Source organism: Argopecten irradians, chromosome 16 (genome assembly GCF_041381155.1).
Source record: "Argopecten irradians isolate NY chromosome 16, Ai_NY, whole genome shotgun sequence".
Lineage (NCBI taxonomy): Eukaryota > Metazoa > Mollusca > Bivalvia > Pectinida > Pectinidae > Argopecten > Argopecten irradians.
In genome coordinates this window covers 33628188-33648364 of record NC_091149.1, presented here as the reverse complement: position 1 = coordinate 33648364, position 20177 = coordinate 33628188, and the positions used below count along the sequence as shown (strand labels likewise).

The 20177-nt window shown below is 40.8% G+C and overlaps 2 protein-coding genes across 3 annotated transcripts in view; one reads left to right on the top strand and one right to left on the bottom strand.

Moving 5' to 3' along the window:
* LOC138310704 (uncharacterized) overlaps positions 1-20177 on the top strand; it is a 73796-nt gene that overhangs the window by 43118 nt on the left and 10501 nt on the right. The window contains exons 1-2 of one of the 2 annotated variants that reach the window (XM_069252038.1): positions 364-498; positions 1165-1223. The gene's annotated coding sequence lies outside the window, so the exon portion shown is untranslated. Of the gene's footprint in view, positions 1-363; positions 499-1164; positions 1224-20177 lie in introns of those variants that run through there. The other variant, XM_069252037.1, reaches the window with a different exon arrangement.
* Positions 10939-18492, bottom strand: LOC138311019 (uncharacterized). Its single transcript, XM_069252447.1, has 2 exons — positions 18232-18492; positions 10939-12226 (listed from the first exon to the last, which is right to left on the bottom strand). Exon 2 carries the CDS (start codon positions 12219-12221, stop codon positions 11517-11519), a length of 705 nt encoding a protein of 234 aa, XP_069108548.1. The 5' UTR covers positions 12222-12226; positions 18232-18492; the 3' UTR covers positions 10939-11516.

Below are 20177 nucleotides of genomic sequence, written 5' to 3'. Positions count from 1 at the left end.
CATCGTTACTGAAACCCCCCACCGTTGTCGATAATCAACCGACCCATCGTAACTGAAACCCCCCACCGTTGTCGATAATAAACCGACCCATCGTTACTGAAACCCCCCACCGTTGTCGATAATCAACCGACCCATCGTAACTGAAACCCCCCACCGTTGTCGATAATAAACCGACCCATCGTTTCGAATCTGTTTTTATAGAGAAGATAATAAATAAAATGATATATCCATTGCGTTCATCCGATAGGAGTCCTGTTTATATAAGGGAATCACTGAATAATTGATATAGGATCTTAGGTTTAGTCGGGCGATTGACTTATATCTGTAACATATTTGGCGGTGGAGGAATGATGTATTATTTATAAACACAAGTTAATATAAATGTCACCGCTGTTGATAACCAACAGCCATATTGCGACTTATACATCGAACGGGTACATCAATGAAGTGATACTATACGAGGATTCTGATACTGTAATCATTGGATGTCATAACAAGGTAACGTTTGATCCAGTACGTAATACGGTCCTACTATTCTTTAGCCGAAGACTTTAAGTCCCAGCAGATAATTGCCTTTAAAATGAATACAGATTCATTCTGAGTTACTAATAACACATTTATTTCCGTGTTTGCAATATTTTGTTAATAGTTGTCTTGGTTTATGTGATCAAATTCGCGATCAAACGCGAAACATTTCGAATTCGCGTTCGATCTGTCTCGTGAAAACAATTCGGTTCACAGTACTAACGGCATTATAAGGAGTGACTTTGTTACTTTTTATTCTAATATATGTTTAAGTTATATTCATATATTCCAGCCAGGATCCGATTTCAGGAAACAAAAAACTTCTCAATTAGTATGGTTATATGTATAGTGATATGTTAATCACGTTATACTACAGATTCACTTCAGTTTTTCTCCTTTCTAAAGTTTATTGTATAACATACGCTGTAAGCCTCTAACAGTTGTGTCACGTTGATTCCGTGATCACCTTTCTCATTCCAAAGACATTATGCCTAGTCTTTTGTAAACGTCTCTCTCTATAACACGCAACTCACACAGGTCGATATGCCTCACTATTACGGCGTGCGGCTCCCATACTGTGACGCTGAAAAGCGTTAACCAATGTGAAACATAACTGATTACTACTGTTGCTTTCTTCAGATTCCGGAACAGAGGCAGATTACCGTCAGGGATGTGGACAGCCTGGGTATTCAATCAAGGTAAGAAATCATACCACAAACATATATCGATAATTACTGAATGGAATATAGTCTTATATGTGGAATATGGAATTTATACTAAGCAGAGAAATGGATATTTAATAGTTGTCATAGTCAAGGATTTGCAGCAGATACCTCAAAACATGTTAAGTACTGAATAGTCGGGCAAAGAAAACCAGTCTAAATGCGTTCATTGGCCTTCCAAAAGTTCTCACATATTAATACGACTGTCAAGTTCTGCTTAGTTTCCCAGTTCTGACCATTAAAGTAAAGAAAAGTTGAAAGCATTGAAAGCGAGGCTGTGTGGAAATGTAACCACGGGCATAGTGTGCCGGGAGGACGTTTTAGAATTCCCATACTTTAAATTAATTTCTTCGTACGCAGACAGATTTTGACGAGAGATTTTTTTATTTTTCCATTTCATAAGAAATTATACTGGATACATTCACACCATTTTTACCGACTTTAGCCATCCTTGCCCGATTGTTCACTTTAAGTACTTCTTGGAATATTATATATTTAAGGATTAAAGTCTCTTTCTGGTGGTTCTATCGAAGGATAAAGTTGAGTAGGGTATCGATATTTGGAATGGACCGCGAAGCGGTCCATGAAACAAATATCGATACCCTACTCAACTTTATCCTTCGATAGAACCACCAGAAAGAGACTTTAATCCTTATATTTACAGTCTTAACTATTATTTTCATAGCTCAAAATTTACCCTTAATAGTGTTTATGGCATTTATAAGACTAAAATTGAATTATATCGTTTGGTTCCGACAGGCATTTCGAACAGCCACTTGAAGTGGCGGAAATTCCCGCCAATTTATCAATGAACATACCAATAAAATGAGTTCCGTCTGATGAAGCATATATCTGAGGTTTTCCCGGTATGGAACTATAAATCATTTTATTTATCTGTTGTTAAAAACACCATGGTGCAAAGCAGTTTGGTTTTAATATTTTGCTTCGTATGATTTCACACGCTTACACAATTCAAAACGTGGCAGGATATTTAACGTAGTTGTGACGCGGCGTCCGATTCAAACCGCCTGTGTCAAGGAGGTGTGACAAACAGAGAGTTTCTTCAATTTTGTGATCACTTGAGTTCTACTTAATCAGTTCACGTTTGAAATTTCTTGAATACACGGATGTTTACATAGTTCCATGTCATTTCTTTCCGGATTTTAGAGATTTTCAAATGTATCGGACGTCGTTTCGAGGAACATGTACAAACACAGGTAGGCCCACTACTGTAAACGTTTACTGTACCGCTCTCAAAATGTTAGCTATATTTATATTGTTGTTTTAAACACTTCAATAAATATTAGAGGTATCTATTACAAGTATTGTAAAGCTACAATTGAAGGATTCCGTTTCATTGATATTTCGAAACACCCAAACGTACATTGTGTATGTAAGTCCTACTCTTGCCGATTCACAGTAGATTCTAGATAACGTACAGGACTTGTCTGTCCGCCGAGGTGAACAAAAATGCATTGTCGTGCTAGGTCGTTTTGGTTACACTTATCCAACTCAAATACTGACGTGTTCTGACATATCTTATCCATTCGCGTACAACCAAAGATGTTAAAAATACGAATATAATGTAGATCTAGGCTACATGTTGTAGAGAACAACACAGACTCACAGACACACAACATGTAAACATTGCGACGTCATCGGAATGTGCAAAACTGTACATTGTACAACATTGTTTATTTATCATACGCACGGAAGCATTGCTCAAAGAGGTACGGTAGTAACATAAACAATGTAACTTTTCTACATTTGTATTTACACACGTACATGTATATGTGTTCAAACCTATTTTGATACATGTACATGTTCATCGAACGTACGTTCGGTTACTGAAAACACCAAAAGTTTCTGATTTGGACAATCATAAATTCATCCGCGCGGCTCCAAATTGCGCGTGACATACTCAATTTATCGAGAAATAAAGTTGAGTAGCCTTTGGTTGAAATCAACGGGGTTTATACTATCAATTCACCACTGACTGTAAATATATACTATGGAAAATATTGGATATTAAATAGTTGTCAAAGTCAAGGATTTGCACTAGATACCTCAAAACATGTTGGGTACTTATTGGAATATTATATGTATACTATTGAAAGAAAGGGATATTCAGTGGTTGTCAGAAATCATGATTTTGCATCAATCTAGATACATTTGTACCTTAAAACATGTTGCTTCTGAATATAGAAAAGTTTCTTGTAATTTTTGGAATATAAATTATCAATAAACATATAGGATAATAAGTATTGTTAATTCATGACTTTTTACAAGATACCAAGCTCAATACATATTCATTGCAACTTCCGAATATAGAAAAGTCTTTTTAGAAATAAATTACTATTGAATGTAATAGAAAGCCTTACATTTGTAATATTGAATATACTATAATTATACTATGGAAAGTAAGAGGATATCAAATAGTTCAAGTCTTGATAAAATCTGAATATCCGTCAGTGACCTGATCAGGTGTCACGTGTTTGATTGGTCGGGTAGATTATGACCTGATCAGGTGTCACGTGTTTGATTGGTTGGGTAGATTATGACCTGATAAGGTGTCACGTGTTTGATTGGTTGGGTAGATTATGACCTGATAAGGTGTCACGTGTTTGATTGGTCGGGTAGATTATGACCTGATAAGGTGTCACGTGTTTGATTGGTTGGGTAGATTATGACCTGATAAAGTGTCACGTGTTTGATTGGTTTGGGTTGGGTAGCTTATGACCTGATAAGATGTCACGTGTTTGATTGGTTGGGTAGCTTATGACCTGATCAGGTGTCACGTGTTTGATTGGTTGGGTAGCTTATGACCTGATAAGATGCCACGTGTTTGATTGGTTGGGTAGCTTATGACCCGATAAGGTATCACGTGTTTGATTGGTCGGGTAGCTTATGACCCGATAAAGTGTCACGTGTTTGATTGGTCGGGTAGATTATGACCTGATAAAGTGTCACGTGTTGATTGGTCGGGTAGATTATGACATGATAAGGTGTCACGTGTTTGATTGGTTGGGTAGATTATGACCTGATCAGGTGTCACGTGTTAAATTGGTCGGGTAGATTATGACCTGATCAGGTGTCACGTGTTTGATTGGTTGGGTAGCTTATGACCTGATAAGGTGTCACGTGTTTGACTGGTCGGGTAGGTTATGACCCGATAAAGTGTCACGTGTTTGATTGGTTTGGTAGATTATGACCTGATAAAGTGTCACGTGTTTATTGGTCGGGTAGATTATGACATGATAAGGTGTCACGTGTTTGATTAGTTGGGTAGATTATGACCTGATAAGGTGTCACGTGTTTGATTGGTTGGGTAGATTATGACCTGATAAGGTGTCACGTGTTTGATTGGTTGGGTAGATTATGACCTGATAAGGTGTCACGTGTTTGATTGGTTGGGTAGATTATGACCTGATAAGGTGTCACGTGTTTGATTGGTTGGGTAGATTATGACCTGATAAGGTGTCACGTGTTTGATTGGTTGGGTAGATTATGACCCGATAAGGTGTCACGTGTTTGATTGGTTGGGTAGATTATGACCTGATAAAGTGTCACGTGTTTGATTGGTTGGGTAGATTATGACATGATAAGGTGTCACGTGTTTGATTGGTTGGGTAGATTATGACCTGATAAGGTGTCACGTGTTTGATTGGTTGGGTAGATTATGACCTGATAAGGTGTCACGTGTTTGATTGGTTGGGTAGATTATGACCTGATAAGATGTCGCTTGTTTCATTGGTCGGGTAGATAATGATATAATAATGTGTCACGTGTTTGATTGGTTGGGTAGATAATGATATAATAATGTGTCACGTGTTTGATTGTTTAGATTTACGTCTTATCGACTGTTTTGGGAGGCTGCATATGTCGTGTTGGGAGATATTGATATACAAATTTTAATGTGTAGGTGGATAGGTAAAGATGGACATCGCTTTATAAAGGATCTTACAGCTAACGGACTTCAAACACTATATCATGCGTTTTAAAAATCCAAAAATCTAACAAATCGTAAAAATTTGTCTATAAATTCAGACTTATATATAAATCATACAAATCGAAAACCCAATAAATCGTTCTTTCATACATTGTCAAGTAAATATTTGTCTTCAAATTCAATATTTTGCATATCAATAAATTAAAAAACCCGAGAAATCGTGCAATTATACAAGTAAATGTATCCCTGTACACTGTGTCATCAGACGACTATTGTAGCCCCATCAGAGTCCTCCGAGAATCCATTCTCTTTATTAATGAATCTATTCCGTGATCCATTCCAGATAATTTTTATAGGGTTTATGGTTCAGTCAGTCAACCATTCTTCTACATACAGTATTGATTGTGATGAATTCCTTGGAGAATTCAATTACTTAATGACAAAAGCGACATTATACTGGTACCGGCCAGCATTACGAGGCCCCACAAGTGTGTTCTACAAATACTTCTCCTCACCGGCACAAGCCTGATTAGTTTTTGTTCTGGTCTTTTTGTCACTTTGAAACAGAAAATAAATTTCATTTATTTCTCCAAACTTGACACTTTCTAAACGATTGTCTAGTGCGTGATAAATGATGCGATTTACCAGCTACAGTCAGAGTGACGATATCGAAAACAGGATCTTTTACTACTCTAATAAGTTAATGAATCTAAAATGTTTTTCATTAAACAAAACTGTTGTTAAGGTTTGTTACATTGTTTTTCATTGGCTAATTATATAATTTGACAGCGTAATAAAGTGATTTCGAAAGGGATGTTGAAAAGGTATTTAATTGGATTCAATTTTTGTTTAGTTTGTAATGATGTACAGAATCACAAGATATGTTAGTAAATACCTGGAAACGCAGGCATGGGCATGGCTGACCTTCATACCATAATAACCTCTGTGTAATAGGGCATGAAGTGGAGTACTAGATAAATCAGGGCGAGGATTGCTCCCGCCGTCGGCTTTAGTCTAACAAGTTTTTCTTTCGGTTTTAATTTCAATACGTGAAGTACGAGAGCGACAGGGGATTTGTGATGATTGAAACCGAATTCTGACCTATCTACCAGAGAGTCTGCTGGGACGTATCTCTAACACTTCCGGTACTCAGGAGAACCCACGTTACGAGGACGCTTAGATTTCCTGTTAGATAAAACATCCAACTGGCTCTTTAATGTTCACGTCATTATCACGTGACTTTGAAAGCTTTTCGGTGCTGGTTAAACCTGACGCGACACTTACCCATCAGGTCGCTCCCGGCGTGTCGGGTTATAAAAGCTTTCTGTGTCCTCATAAGTAATGCATGCTTGATTGGCATACTCAAAGACATTGTTATTGCCAGTCAATGTTAGACTCGAGTCTCTGGGTTAGTGCCCTATGCAGGAAAGCGAGAGGCAGCAATAATATACAGAAAATAAACTTTGCCTTTTATCCACCTATCAAATAGCGACGTTATATAGACAAAGCTACACACATTGCACTAACATGTACATTTGTTTTATTTTGTAATATTTGATGTAAAAACTATTGTTGATCTACCTTTAAAACATTTTATTAAAGGTCCTCTACCTTTCCGGAGTAAAATGTAATGGTTTCTTGAAAACATAAGAAAATACAAATCGATGGGCTTAGATGAGGTTACAACACCAAACATATGCAAGATTTCCTGCGTGATATGACAACAGCGGAGTCATTTCGCTGTTTGGCCGTCTGACACAGTGATAGTCAACTACTGCACGGTATTTAGGACGACGGCGAGAAACATAAGACCCGTGTTATGAAAATTAACATTTTATTTTTATTTTTATATTCATATTTTTTCAGAAAATGACGACGAGTGTATTATTAACGGTAAGTTAATAACTTTTTGCGACTCTACAAAATTATCGATATTGTTTTACATTCCCATCTCAAAAATTAAAAGCCGTTTCGGAAAGGTAGTGTGTCTTTAAGTTGTAATATTTGATGTAAAAACTCTTGTTGATCTATCTCAATGATTAAGTTGTTAGAACCTCTCTTTGATCTATCTCATCGATTAAGCTATATTTTTATGTTAAAACTCTTGTTCATCTATCTCTTATTGATATAAACACGACCTACGGTGTTCCTAGTAAAAGTCTTTGATTGGACACTTTCGACATTAATTTTCAAAATACAACTGTTTACTAGAATTACAAATAATGTCCGCCGTAGCTAAATGTTTATCGTATCGAATCATTGTGTTGATAAGTGTTCCAGTGCCCTATTTATTTGGTTTGTTAAATATAACTCGCTGACATGTTAACTTGCAGTTCCATAGATAGTGAGACAAATGCTTCCTTCTCACAACCCTTCCTTCTCACAACCTAGAAACCATAGCCCGTGCCCAGTACTTTCAAAGCATCAATGCATTCGGTGTGTGAATGTTCTAGTGAAACCCTTACCATTTAATAGTTTGATATCACCCGCCGAAAACACCAAACAAGCACACCACATCTAGTCATATTATACTGACGACGGAAAAAACAGTCGTCCCACTCCCGGTATGCTGAGCACTAAGCACGAGCAGAAACTACCACTACACTTTTATAGACTTTGGTGTGTCTCGGTTGGGGAGGGCCCAGAAACTTCTTCACAAGGGCGAATAAAACTCACAACAAAAAATCAGACAGTTGGAAAAGAGAGTAAAATGTTTTAGAAGACAAATATAGCAAAAAATAGCCTTTTTTGGATCATGTAGTGGGGACAGCAGTTATTGCAGGAATAATTCAGTCTACCATTGCATAAAAATCTGAGTATATATCATAAACAAACCAGTTCTAATGAAAGTTGGGTTTACTGATATCACTGTAATATACCTATAACACATTAGGGTTCGACCTATCGTATGCCAAACCGTGCTCTGTGCCAATATATGTAACAACGTAAATTACTCCGTTAATTTTAACAATTCTTCGGCACTGTTAATTGCATTGGTACTGACTCGGATATGGATATAGCGTACATATTGAATTTTCTTAATCGTATAGCTATACGATAAGGAATTTCAACAGTATCAGTTGAGTTTTACAATATATTTTGTTTAATTTGTCATAAGAAATGCAAATTTATATCATATTTTGCTTGTCAGTTAGGTAGCAGAATAAGCCCCACAGAATGGCTCCTGTAATATTAATAATAATAATATGCGTACACTCTTCGCGTACACTCCTCGCGTACACCCTTCGCGTAACCCTTCGCGTACACCCCTCGTGTACACCCTTCGCGTACACCTTTCGCGTACACCCCTCGTGTACACCCTTCGCGTACACCTTTCCTGCAGGCCTAAGTACTGCTACTTATCACTAACAAGAGGCCCAAAGGGTCTTAACGGTCATCTGACTACCTTGGCAATAGTAAAATTAATTACATGTATATATGGTGTCACTTTGTAAGGACCTATCAGGATCATTTTCAATTTCTTTCAACAAATTTTATTTCAAACAAGAGGCCCAAGGGCCTTAACATATAGAAAATTAATTAGATATAGTGTCGTGGTAGCCATCTTCGATTTAGGATCAACCAGAGATGTAACAAATTGCACCGGTAGAACTTGAGAAGAAGTTCAAAATGTGTTTTCAAGATGGCGGCTGTGGCGGCCATCTTGGATTTCGGATTGACCTGAAAATAACCACACTTTGTCGGGACCATGTCAGGATCATTTCATGCAAGTTTCAGCCAAATCGCACCAGTAGAACTTGAGAAGTAGTTCAAAATGTGTTTTCAAGATGGCGGCTGTGGCGTCCATCTTGGATTTCGGATCGACCCGAAAAATAACAACACTTTGTCGGGACCATGTCAGGATCATTTCATGCAAGTTTCAGCCAAATCGCACCGGTAGAACTTGAGAAGAAGTTCAAAATGTGTTTTCAAGATGGCGGCTGTGGCGGCCATCTTGGATTTCGGATCGACCCGAAAAATAACAACACTTTGTCGGGACCATGTCAGGATCATTTCATGCAAGTTTCAGCCAAATCGCACCGGTAGAACTTGAGAAGAAGTTCAAAATGTGTTTTCAAGATGGCGGCTGTGGCGGCCATCTTGGATTTCGGATCGACCCGAAAAATAACAACACTTTGTCGGGACCATGTCAGGATCATTTCATGTAAGTTTCAGCTAAATCGCACTGGTAGAACTTGAGAAGAAGATCAAGATGTGAAAAGTTAACGTGCGGCGGACGGCGCACGGCGCACGGCGGACGACGACGGACGAAACATGTCGACTATAGGTCATCCTGACCCTTCGGATCAGATGACCTAAAAACTACATCCATACATTAGTCTTTCACAATAATGAAAAGTAAAATGAAAAAAAATAAGAAAAAATAGAACTAAAAATATACAAAGTAAAAGGTAAAGTTGCAAACCATGTTGACCAATAATAAAATACAATACACGTTCTATTTCATCATATTCTTCTGACCACACAGCTGTTTAATAGTGGCCAGTGCCGTCACAGTCTCGAATATCCTTGAAATCATATCTTGTCCTATTTTCCATATTTGCGAAAGATAACTCCCTGGTTTTTTTTAAACTTGTACGTCGATTAATTATTTATACTTTCCATATCTAGTAGACCACATGTTTTATTCTCATACCATTGTCTACACCATCATATCATTGTGTATAAAAAGTTCACAACCCGCGCTACTTACATTCGTTCTCAACGCAACAATGACGATACTACTATTGTGTTTGTATCTTGCTGCTCTTCCTATCATCGCTTGTGGTCAGACATTGAAGAATGACCCTCCTGTCATTACTGGACCTATTTCTGATCGTGATTTAATTCTAGATCTACAACGTCGTTTGGCTGCCATTGAGGTACAACAAACTTTGTATATTTCTCAAATCGCTGAATTAGAGCAACGACAACTGAAAGATCGTGAAATTATAACGGAACTGTCAAGTCAAATTATACGTGACCAGCAACGTTTTTCAAATCTCGAAAAACGTCTCAAATCCGACAAAGCTAAATTTTCAGTTCTCGAAGATAAAATTTTGAAAGCCAATATGCAACTTTCCTTGAATGAGAACCGACAAAAAAATGAAAATAACCTACAGGAAGACAACATGTCTGGACGCGATTTAAAGAGACTTAAAAGCTGTAACGTGTTTGAGTTCGTACCAGGTCTTTTCCTGGGTTGGGGTGTTAGCGGTAGTAGCAAATATATACAGAGGAACCGCTGGTCTACCTTGACCAACACATAACAAATCCCTATGACATGTGAACAAAGAAAGAAACATGCACTGTGTACCTCACAGTTACTCAATGAACAACATACAGATAGAAAGAAATATGTACTAAGTGATCAAACAACAATAGCCTACTATACACTGTGCCAGCACTCTGTACCTATGCACCCTGTACTGCTGTGTACTCTGTATCTGTTAACCATGTACACCTATGCACCCTGTACTCTGTGACGTGCACCTTGTACCCTTATACCCTGTACCCTGTGCCTGTGCACCCTGTACTGGTATGTATCATGTGCCTGTGCACCCTGTACTGGTATGTCCCCTGTGTCTGTGCACCCTGTACACTTACCACCCTGTGTCTGTACCTGTGCACCCTGTACTGGTACCCTGTGTCTGTGCACCCTGTACACTTACACACCCTGTACCCAGTACCTGTGCACCCTGTACTGGTATGTACCCTGTGCCTATGCACCCTGTACTCCTTTACACCATGTACCCTGTGCCTGTGCACCCTGTACACTTATCCTCAGTACTCTTAGCACCTGGTATGCCTTGGGGGGATTACTGGATTTACCTTTGTTATTGCGTCAGCGCTATATATAGTAGTATCCACTTGAAAAGCTGGAGCAGGAATGATGCTGGGGAGCTGGGTTCTCCACTTTTATAGTCAGCATCAACCAATCAGATTTCAGCCAATCAGAATGCACCATTGCATTATACTCAAGCCAAGCTGATACTGTTGATCAACCGAACCAGTGCTGATATAAGTAGGTTATGGTCTTCAAATGAACCATTCAGCTATATATACAAAATAACTTAACTGTGGGCGACCTATTTCTGTCACATTACCCACGCCTCCGAGCAAATGCGTCCCGCATTTTTTTTCCATGGTAAAATATATAACTCAACAAAATAAAATCTGTTTCCAAGCTTTATCTCATGCATATGGTTACTTCACCAATACAATAAAAACAAACAAAGGTATCAAGTTTCTTTTCTCTTCTTTTTTTTTCACTCAAAGAGCAATTACCATCACTTTATCCAATCTGTAAATTTGATCAGTTAGTCGACGTACTCGTCCCACTCGGTGATTTCCTCTGACACAATCTGCATTCCGTCCACAAACTTGGTGGTGGTAACCTTGTTGGTCCTTCTACGAGGCTGAGCAGTTGTCTGAGTACTGATGCTTCGTCGATCACCCTGGCTTTCCATACACTTATCCACAGTACCCCTGGTACCATCCTGTGTAGGTTCAGCGGGAGCGGACACCGATGCTACCGATCCCTTACTGCTACAAAATGTATCCTTTTCCCCTAACACAGCCGGACTGAGGAGAGAAATCAACGATTCCTTCGGCAAGAAACCGCCCCCTTCATTGGTTTTGCAGCGTTTAGGAGCCGACACAGGCATGGGACGCGTGGGCTTCGAGAAAGTCCTACCAATCTCAAGATCCCTTGACTCATGATCAGTTCCACTTACAGCACCCGTGAACTGCGGCAAGGAACCTGGATCCGTCCGGAGCCAATCACTATCATCTCCTGTGTCGTCCTTTGGCGAGGGACCGTGCCTCCGTGCCACATGTCGGTTTAACAGGATCTGTCTTGCGGTGGCGAAGTCACAGTGTGGGCACTCAAACTGCTTCTTCTCCCTGGTCTCTTTCCCGCACATTATCAGATGAGTTTCCCAAGCCTCCTGTGTTCCAAACCTTGCGAAGCACAGTGGACAGGCCATGCCAGGTTTCCTCTTTGTAACCTTGGTGTTTGGCATTCTCGCTGAAAGTATACGAAAGCGAAATTAGTTACATATTGATTTCCAGAATTATACATGGTTATGTACAGGTATTTAACAATCTTCTGCCACCTATCTACAGAACATAGTCAGAAAGCCACCCAGGTTTCCTAGTATTTCTCCCTGACCTAGTATACTCCTCGACAACTTCAAACCCCGGGCCCTTGTCTGGACACTCGATTTCATCAGTGTCACTCATGACCGACTTGTCATTATCACCTTCCCAAAACCCTTGTCCAACAGCTGTATCTTGACTACCTTGGACAGAACCTTGTCCAACAGCTGGTTCCCCTAGTCCCTGAGACTTACATCTCTTGAGTCTATCAACATGGACTACCAGGATCTTTCCATCGCCACGGCGAACCTTGTAGGTGACCTCGGACAACTTTGAAACAATAGTGTATGGTCCTTTCCAAAAGCTCATCAGCTTTGGAGATTTACCCACTTTCCTCATAGGAAAATACACATACACCATGTCACCCTGTTCAAACTTATCCCACTGAAGTTTTGAGTCATGGTACCGCTTTTGCCTCTGTACGGACTGTTTCGTGAAAGCACGCGTTTGTCTATGTGCCTCTTCCAATCTTTCACGTAATTGCCAAGCCCACTCACTCCGAAGAACATCCCTGGCTTCCTCTGGCAACTCGTAGATCAGACTTAAGGGTGTGGATACTTCCCTCCCAAACATTAACATGTTTGGAGAGAACCCTGTGGTTTCGTGTATAGCAGAGCGATATGCCATCAGTACATATGGCAAATGGCTGTCCCAATCTTTTTGATGATCTTGGACATATGCACTCAACATCTGCTGCAGTGTTTGGTTAAATCGCTCAACCATCCCGTCTGATTTTGGATGAAACGCTGTGGTGCGGGTTTTCCTAGTACCGAGTAACTTGCACATTTCTTGAAAGAGGGTACTCTCATATTGCCTACCCTGGTCGGAATGTAAGGTGTCAGGTACACCGAATCTGGCAATAAACTCTTCGACTATCAATGTCGCCACGGTAGCTGATTCCATGTTATGCATAGGGTATGCCTCGGTCCACTTTGAGAAGTAGTCAGCTACAACGAGGATATATCTGTTACCCTTTCCTGTTTCTGGCAATGGGTCCATAATGTCGGTTGCTATCCTCTCCATCGGATATCCGGTCTCCTCAGTTTGCATAGGAGCCTGTCTCTTTGTCCTTTCCTTGCGACAAGCGCACTTCTGACACCCAGAGACATACTGGCGAACATCTTGCTGCAACCCAGTCCAGTAAAAGTTTTGGCGTATCCGACCTAGTGTCTTGGTTACTCCCAAATGACCAGAGGTTTTACTGTCGTGGCAATCCTCTAAGATATTCCTCCGGCTAGACATTGGTACCACCACTTGATAAGAGGAATCTTTTTTTTCCTTTCAGACTCTGCACAAAACACCGTTTTTGATAGTTAGTATATCCCATTGTGCCCACAAAGACCTGAGTACCCGGCTTTGTCCCTTGACCTTAACAAAGCTTGGGCGCTTCCCTTCCTTAATCCATGTTTTTATTAACATGATGTCAGGGTCTTTGTCCTGCAGATCTCCCAGAGTCTCTTCCTGTTTAACATGGTTTGACCCATTAGCATTCACGGTGTTTACCTTGTCCAATATTTTCGGCTGGTAGCCACATTGTCTGCAGGGAATCCGGCTCAATGCATCAGCATTTGCATGTTGTTTACCAGGGCGATGGCGAATCTCTATGTCCTGTGAACTTATCACCTGTATCCACCTTGCGACCTGTCCTTCAGGGTTTTTAGTTTCCAATAACCACCTGAGTGCACTGTGATCTGTCCGAACAACACATTTGTGTTTGTACAGGTAATGTCTGAAGTATTTCAGAAAGACTACGACGGCTAACAGCTCTTTGCGTGTCACGCAGTACTTCCGTTCTGCCTTGGTAAGCGTCCTGCTTGCGTAGGCAATGACTTTTTTCCTTGCCATCTATGGTCTGTGACAATACAGCTCCGATCCCAAACTGACTGGCATCTGTGTCCAAAATAAATGGCATTGCAAAGTTTGGGTGTGCCAGGATTGGTGCCGTAGCAAGTCGTTCCTTTAAGCTGTCAAATGCCATTTGACAGTCTTCTGTCCACACGAAGTCGGTTCCTTTCTCCGTGAGATGTATCAGAGGTCTTGCTATCACTGAAAACCTTTCAATGAACCGCCTGTAATAGCTACACAGGCCTAAAAATGACCTGACCTCGGTGACGTCCACTGGAATAGGCCATTCCTTGACCGACCTTACCTTGTCCGGGTCAGTAGACACCCCGTCACCTGATATCACATATCCAAGGAAATGTACACTATGTTGGAATAGATGACACTTCTTTGCCTTTAATTTTAGTCCCGCCTTTTGTATTCTCGCGAATACCCTGTCCATGTTCTCCAAAGCCTCTTCAAATGTTCTCCCAAAGATCACCACATCATCAATATACACCAGGCAAATGTCCCAGGCCAATCCAGATAGAACCGTGTCCATCAGTCTTTCAAACGTAGCTGGACTGTTGCATAAACCGAAGGGCATAACGTTGAATTCGTAAAGTCCTTTGCGTGTTGCAAATGCCGTTTTCGGTTTGTCCGCCTGCTCCATCTCCACTTGCCAAAAGCCTGAGAACAGGTCAATGGTTGAGAACCATTTACTGCCAGACAACCGATCTAGCGTGTCATCCACCCTTGGTAAAGGGTATGCGTCTTTGACTGTTAACTTGTTAAGCAACCTGTAATCCACGCAGAACCTCATGGTACCATCACTTTTCTCCACCAGGACAACTCCTGATGACCAGGGACTGGTTGAAGGTGAAATTACACCTCTCTCCAACATGCTATCAACCTCCCTGTCTACTTCCTCCGCAGCATGGTGTGGGAGACGACGCGGTGGTTGTTTGACTGGTTTCCTATCCTGCGTGTCAATGGTATGTTTGATTACATTTGTCCGACCAAGGTCCTTGTCTGAGCTTGCAAATAAAGAGGAATATTTCAGTAAAAGAGCTCTAGCTTGTTCCTTCTCCGATTCTTTGAGATTCTCCGAGGTCCTTTTGTACAAATCTTCCAGGTGCTTAGGTAACTCATTGCATTGCTTCCCTGTTCCCTTGTCAACAGTATCCAACACTTTCGCAATAGGGCTAAGTGTTGCCACAAATGAATGTTTGTATATTCGTTGGGTATCCGTTGTAGGGTTAAGTAGCCTTATGGGAACAGTAGAACCGGACCTGACCAGAGTTCTTGCAACAATACCCCGTCCTGAAGCTACGAATTTGTCGCTGGACTCTATCATGCATTCCTGTTCAGGTAACAGTTCGACAGTTTGATAATGGACCTTGCCTTCACATATTATTTCAGACCTTGGGGGTAGACTCACTGTGTCACTCATACACACCCTAAAGCATCCTAGTGACCCTTCAAGCTGTAGTGACTTTTCTTGGCCTACAATGGTCAACTTTTGTTTGGCTACATCCACTACACTTCCGCTATCTTTCAGGAAGTCCAATCCAAGAATCCCTTGTAGTGAAATATCTACGACTACAACTGTGCATGCCGCGTGATACTCGTCTATTTTGAAAGTAAACCTTCCTTTCCCTTTGACTTTTAACCTTTCTCCATTTGCTGCTACTATCTTCTGATACACAGGTTCCAATGTTACCTGTTGCTCACTGGAGATAGACTTGTAAAAGTCTTCAGACATGAGACTTACTGTAGCTCCTGTGTCCACCAGCATTTTTGCACTTAGTCCATTAACACTAACGTCCACAAATAAACCACTTTCGCTGATTACTGGTTTGTCTTCAGATACACCCTGTGCATGAAGTACTGTAGGAGTATTCTTACTATGTGCATTGTTACTTTCTCCCGTTGTAGACTGTTCGCCTTTTGCCACGGGTAAAGGAGACTTTTTATTTTCCTTGCAGTCTCTCTTAAAATGTCCTGTTTTGCCACATTTGTAGCATCTTGATCCCTCACGTGGATCGCGTTTTGACCAGGTGTTCTTCTTATGACCTGTATTACCACCTGTCCTTGTCTTGGATTCTCGCAGCTCTTTTATCTCCTTCTCCATGTTGGAGATTGACTCTTTAACTGAGGACATGAATATCTCCAGTTCACCTGGTAAATCCTTTTCTGCATAGCTTTCAGAACATTGTGCCTGCCGTGCATATCCTTTACTACTACTTCGGCGTTCTTTGTCAGCTCTTGTAAAAGCTTCTATTTCCACAGCGAGTGCCACAGCTTCGTTAAGTGTCTTTGGTCGGGACTGCTGGACCCTTAACCTCATATCAAAGTCAATGAGGGCATCGACGAAGTGGTCCCTAGAAATCATTTCCGCTATGTCCCTTGTTGCCGTGGGGTATGCTAAATGTGTTAAGCGTTTTATCCCTTCACCTAACTCCGGTAATGTTTCCGAGGTCTTCAGTCTCCGTTCCCTCAGCATAGAGCGATACAGTTCTGTTTGGTTATATGGCGCAAAACGTGATTCCAGTGCCTCTGTGAGTTTTGCATAACTGTGTTTATCACCACTTTGCAGATTCCCCAGTACTGTTTGTGCCTGGCTTCTAAGGGACGCAGCCAAATACAGACCCTTCTGCATGTCGTTCCATGAATTAATCTGTGCACAAGCCTCGAAATGTGCCTTATAGTCAATCCATGATCCAGTACCATCAAACGTTGCTGGCTTGATATGCGACTTGCTTTGTGTAAATCCATCAGTCCTTGTTTGACCTATGTTATTATCCTGCGTATGCCGTGTGTTTGCATCCATGGCATGATCACCACGTCCATCTCGTTGTCGAGGTCGTCCAAGTGCATAGGCACTGTGTACTGATGTACCCTTGTACATATCCCCAATATCCGCCATACGACTGAGTCTCGGCATCTCGCCATGAACACTTCCCCCAGGACTAGAGTATAACACCGCATTGTCCTCTTGTGTTCCATAAGTCTTCCGGTTAACCGACCCTCGAAATGGTATGTCGATATGTGGCGTACTGCTACTGATAGGACCTAAGTTCGTCCTCATGGTTGATACACCCGAGTCCCTTACCGTAACCTCGTCATCAACCTTCCTATTCGTAGACAATTCATGGCTGAGTTGCGCCACCTCCTCTTCTAGCCTACTAATTTCCTGAGTCATATCCATATTAAAGCAATGAAATACTAATTACCAAAAGAAACAACTGGATATCACACAAATATCACAAATAACAGCTATCTGTATACTAGGTATCAAAATACCTGTTCAACAATTTGAATCTAACATAAAACACAGATGTATAAACAACCCCAATCCGACCGCTTGCCACCAGAAATTGTGTAACGTGTTTGAGTTCGTACCAGGTCTTTTCCTGGGTTGGGGTGTTGGCGGTAGCAAATATATACAAAGGAACCGCTGGTCTACCTTGACCAACACATAACAAATCCCTATGACATGTGAACAAAGAAAGAAACATGCACTGTGTACCTCACAGTTACTCAATGAACAACATACAGATAGAAAGAAATATGTACTAAGTGATCAAACAACAATAGCCTACTATACACTGTGCCAGCACTCTGTACCTATGCACCCTGTACTGCTGTGTACTCTGTATCTGTTAACCATGTACACCTATGCACCCTGTACTCTGTGACGTGCACCTTGTACCCTTATACCCTGTACCCTGTGCCTGTGCACCCTGTACTGGTATGTATCATGTGCCTGTGCACCCTGTACTGGTATGTCCCCTGTGTCTGTGCACCCTGTACACTTACACACCCTGTACCCTGTACCTGTGCACCCTGTACTGGTATGTCCCCTGTGTCTGTGCACCCTGTACACTTACACACCCTGTACCCTGTACCTGTGCACCCTGTACTGGTATGTACCCTGTGCCTATGCACCCTGTACTCCTTTACACCATGTACCCTGTGCCTGTGCACCCTGTACACTTATCCTCAGTACTCTTAGCACCTGGTATGCCTTGGGGGTATTACTGGATTTACCTTTGTTATTGCGTCAGCGCTATATATAGTAGTATCCACTTGAAAAGCTGGAGCAGGAATGATGCTGGGGAGCTGGGTTCTCCACTTTTATAGTCAGCATCAACCAATCAGATTTCAGCCAATCAGAATGCACCATTGCATTATACTCAAGCCAAGCTGATACTGTTGATCAACCGAACCAGTGCTGATATAAGTAGGTTATGGTCTTCAAATGAACCATTCAGCTATATATACAAAATAACTTAACTGTGGGCGACCTATTTCTGTCACAAAGCTCATCTAATAATACCGCCATGCAGTCAAAACGATTGCATTCAGTCAATCCAGAATCCAATGCCAAGATTGCGAGACAAACAGTAAATAGACCGATAACGAGAGTCGCAGAGACTGGTGGTGCGTCTAGGCCAGCCTTCCGGGCTTCCCTTTCTCATGATTACGTGACAGTAAATAGGAACATGGAAATAAGATTTGACCATGTCACTTTAAACTCAGGTGGACATTATAACAGTGGAACATTTATTTGTCCTTCCGCCGGCCTGTACTTGTTTACATGGTCTGTTGAAATCTTCGAACACATGCTGTACACAAACCTTGTCCGTAACGGTGCTGCAGTCGCGACAGGATACTCCGGAGATACGGATTATCACTCGGCCGGTACTTGTATTGCGCTTGTCGAGTTGAATGACGGAGATCGGGTGTGGGTGGAAATAAATAGTTTTACTTCTGGACCTCCTAAATCAGGACACATTGTTGGCAGGACAGGTGTTACAACTTTTTCTGGATTTCAAATACAGTAAGACAATGTACACTATAAACGTAATAAATTATATAAAATAAATCTTTGTTTTGGTAATTTCAATCATGATCAAGGAAAAAGCAATTAAAAGTTCATTAACTCCAATGAATTGTGCGACTTTTGATACATTTTGTATTTCAATGCGTTGACCGTATGTGGTCACAGTCAGTTTTGTGTGTTGCACATCGGACTTCACGCCCAGTTACACACACGCGTCAACGTTATTTTTTCTCATTCTATATCACATACTGCTTATTTAATTGGAATTTGAATTACGTTCTATAACGACGATAATATTGACGTATTAAGTAAGGAATTTTAGCACTGTTGGCTTTGAATGTAGCAGATGGCATTGCAAGGACAGTTCTGTGTTGTACGACAATACCGAGTTCACAAATAAGAGTTCGCCAATTCCAAGAATATGCATACAGAAGAATATAAATACAATAGCCTCCAAAACAATTCTACACTTAAAACACGCAAGTGGCGGGGAAATAGATGAAATTATTAAACATAACGTAGTGAGTTCTGTCATAACCAAACGTGGCAAGAAATATCCTCACTGGAGGGGGACAGAGTACCAATTTTGTCTCTTGTGGTTTTGATTAAGTATGACATTGGAAAAAAAACAGTTGACAAACGAACCGTAAAAAAATCTTCGACTTTGAGAGAAATAAGCTATATTGCTAAAAACTAAATAAGCAATTGTTTTTCTGATAAAGAAATACCGGGGGAATACCTTTTTTAGATTGTTACGTGCGGACTGTCACAAAGACTTTGGAATTACACGTTCTGTAAATTAACGCCGGAAAATCAATACAGTGGTTTCATTCCGATTTGTGAAACTAATTCTACCTTGACAAACCGGTTCAGGGTTGTACACGCCACACCTCTATACCGGGCGCCTCACAGAAAATTAACTTACCGTATACTTCCTGTCAAACCAGCCACGTCCCATTACGTCTTCCATTTATCACTTCTAAATTTTCCTGCAAATCGAAGAGAATTGCTTGTGCTGCTTGGTTTTAAGACTAACACAAAAATAGAACAGAGAGAGGAAAGTATGCTTCGTTTAAGTGAGACTACGAAGCTATGTTTTTTACAATTGTTGATTTATTCTGGTACTTAAAAATAATTAAAAATAAATACG

Bases quoted from the DNA above. Each gene is read 5' to 3' on its own strand.
- LOC138311019 (XM_069252447.1), bottom strand. From the start codon at position 12,221: ATGCCAAACACCAAGGTTACAAAGAGGAAACCTGGCATGGCCTGTCCA.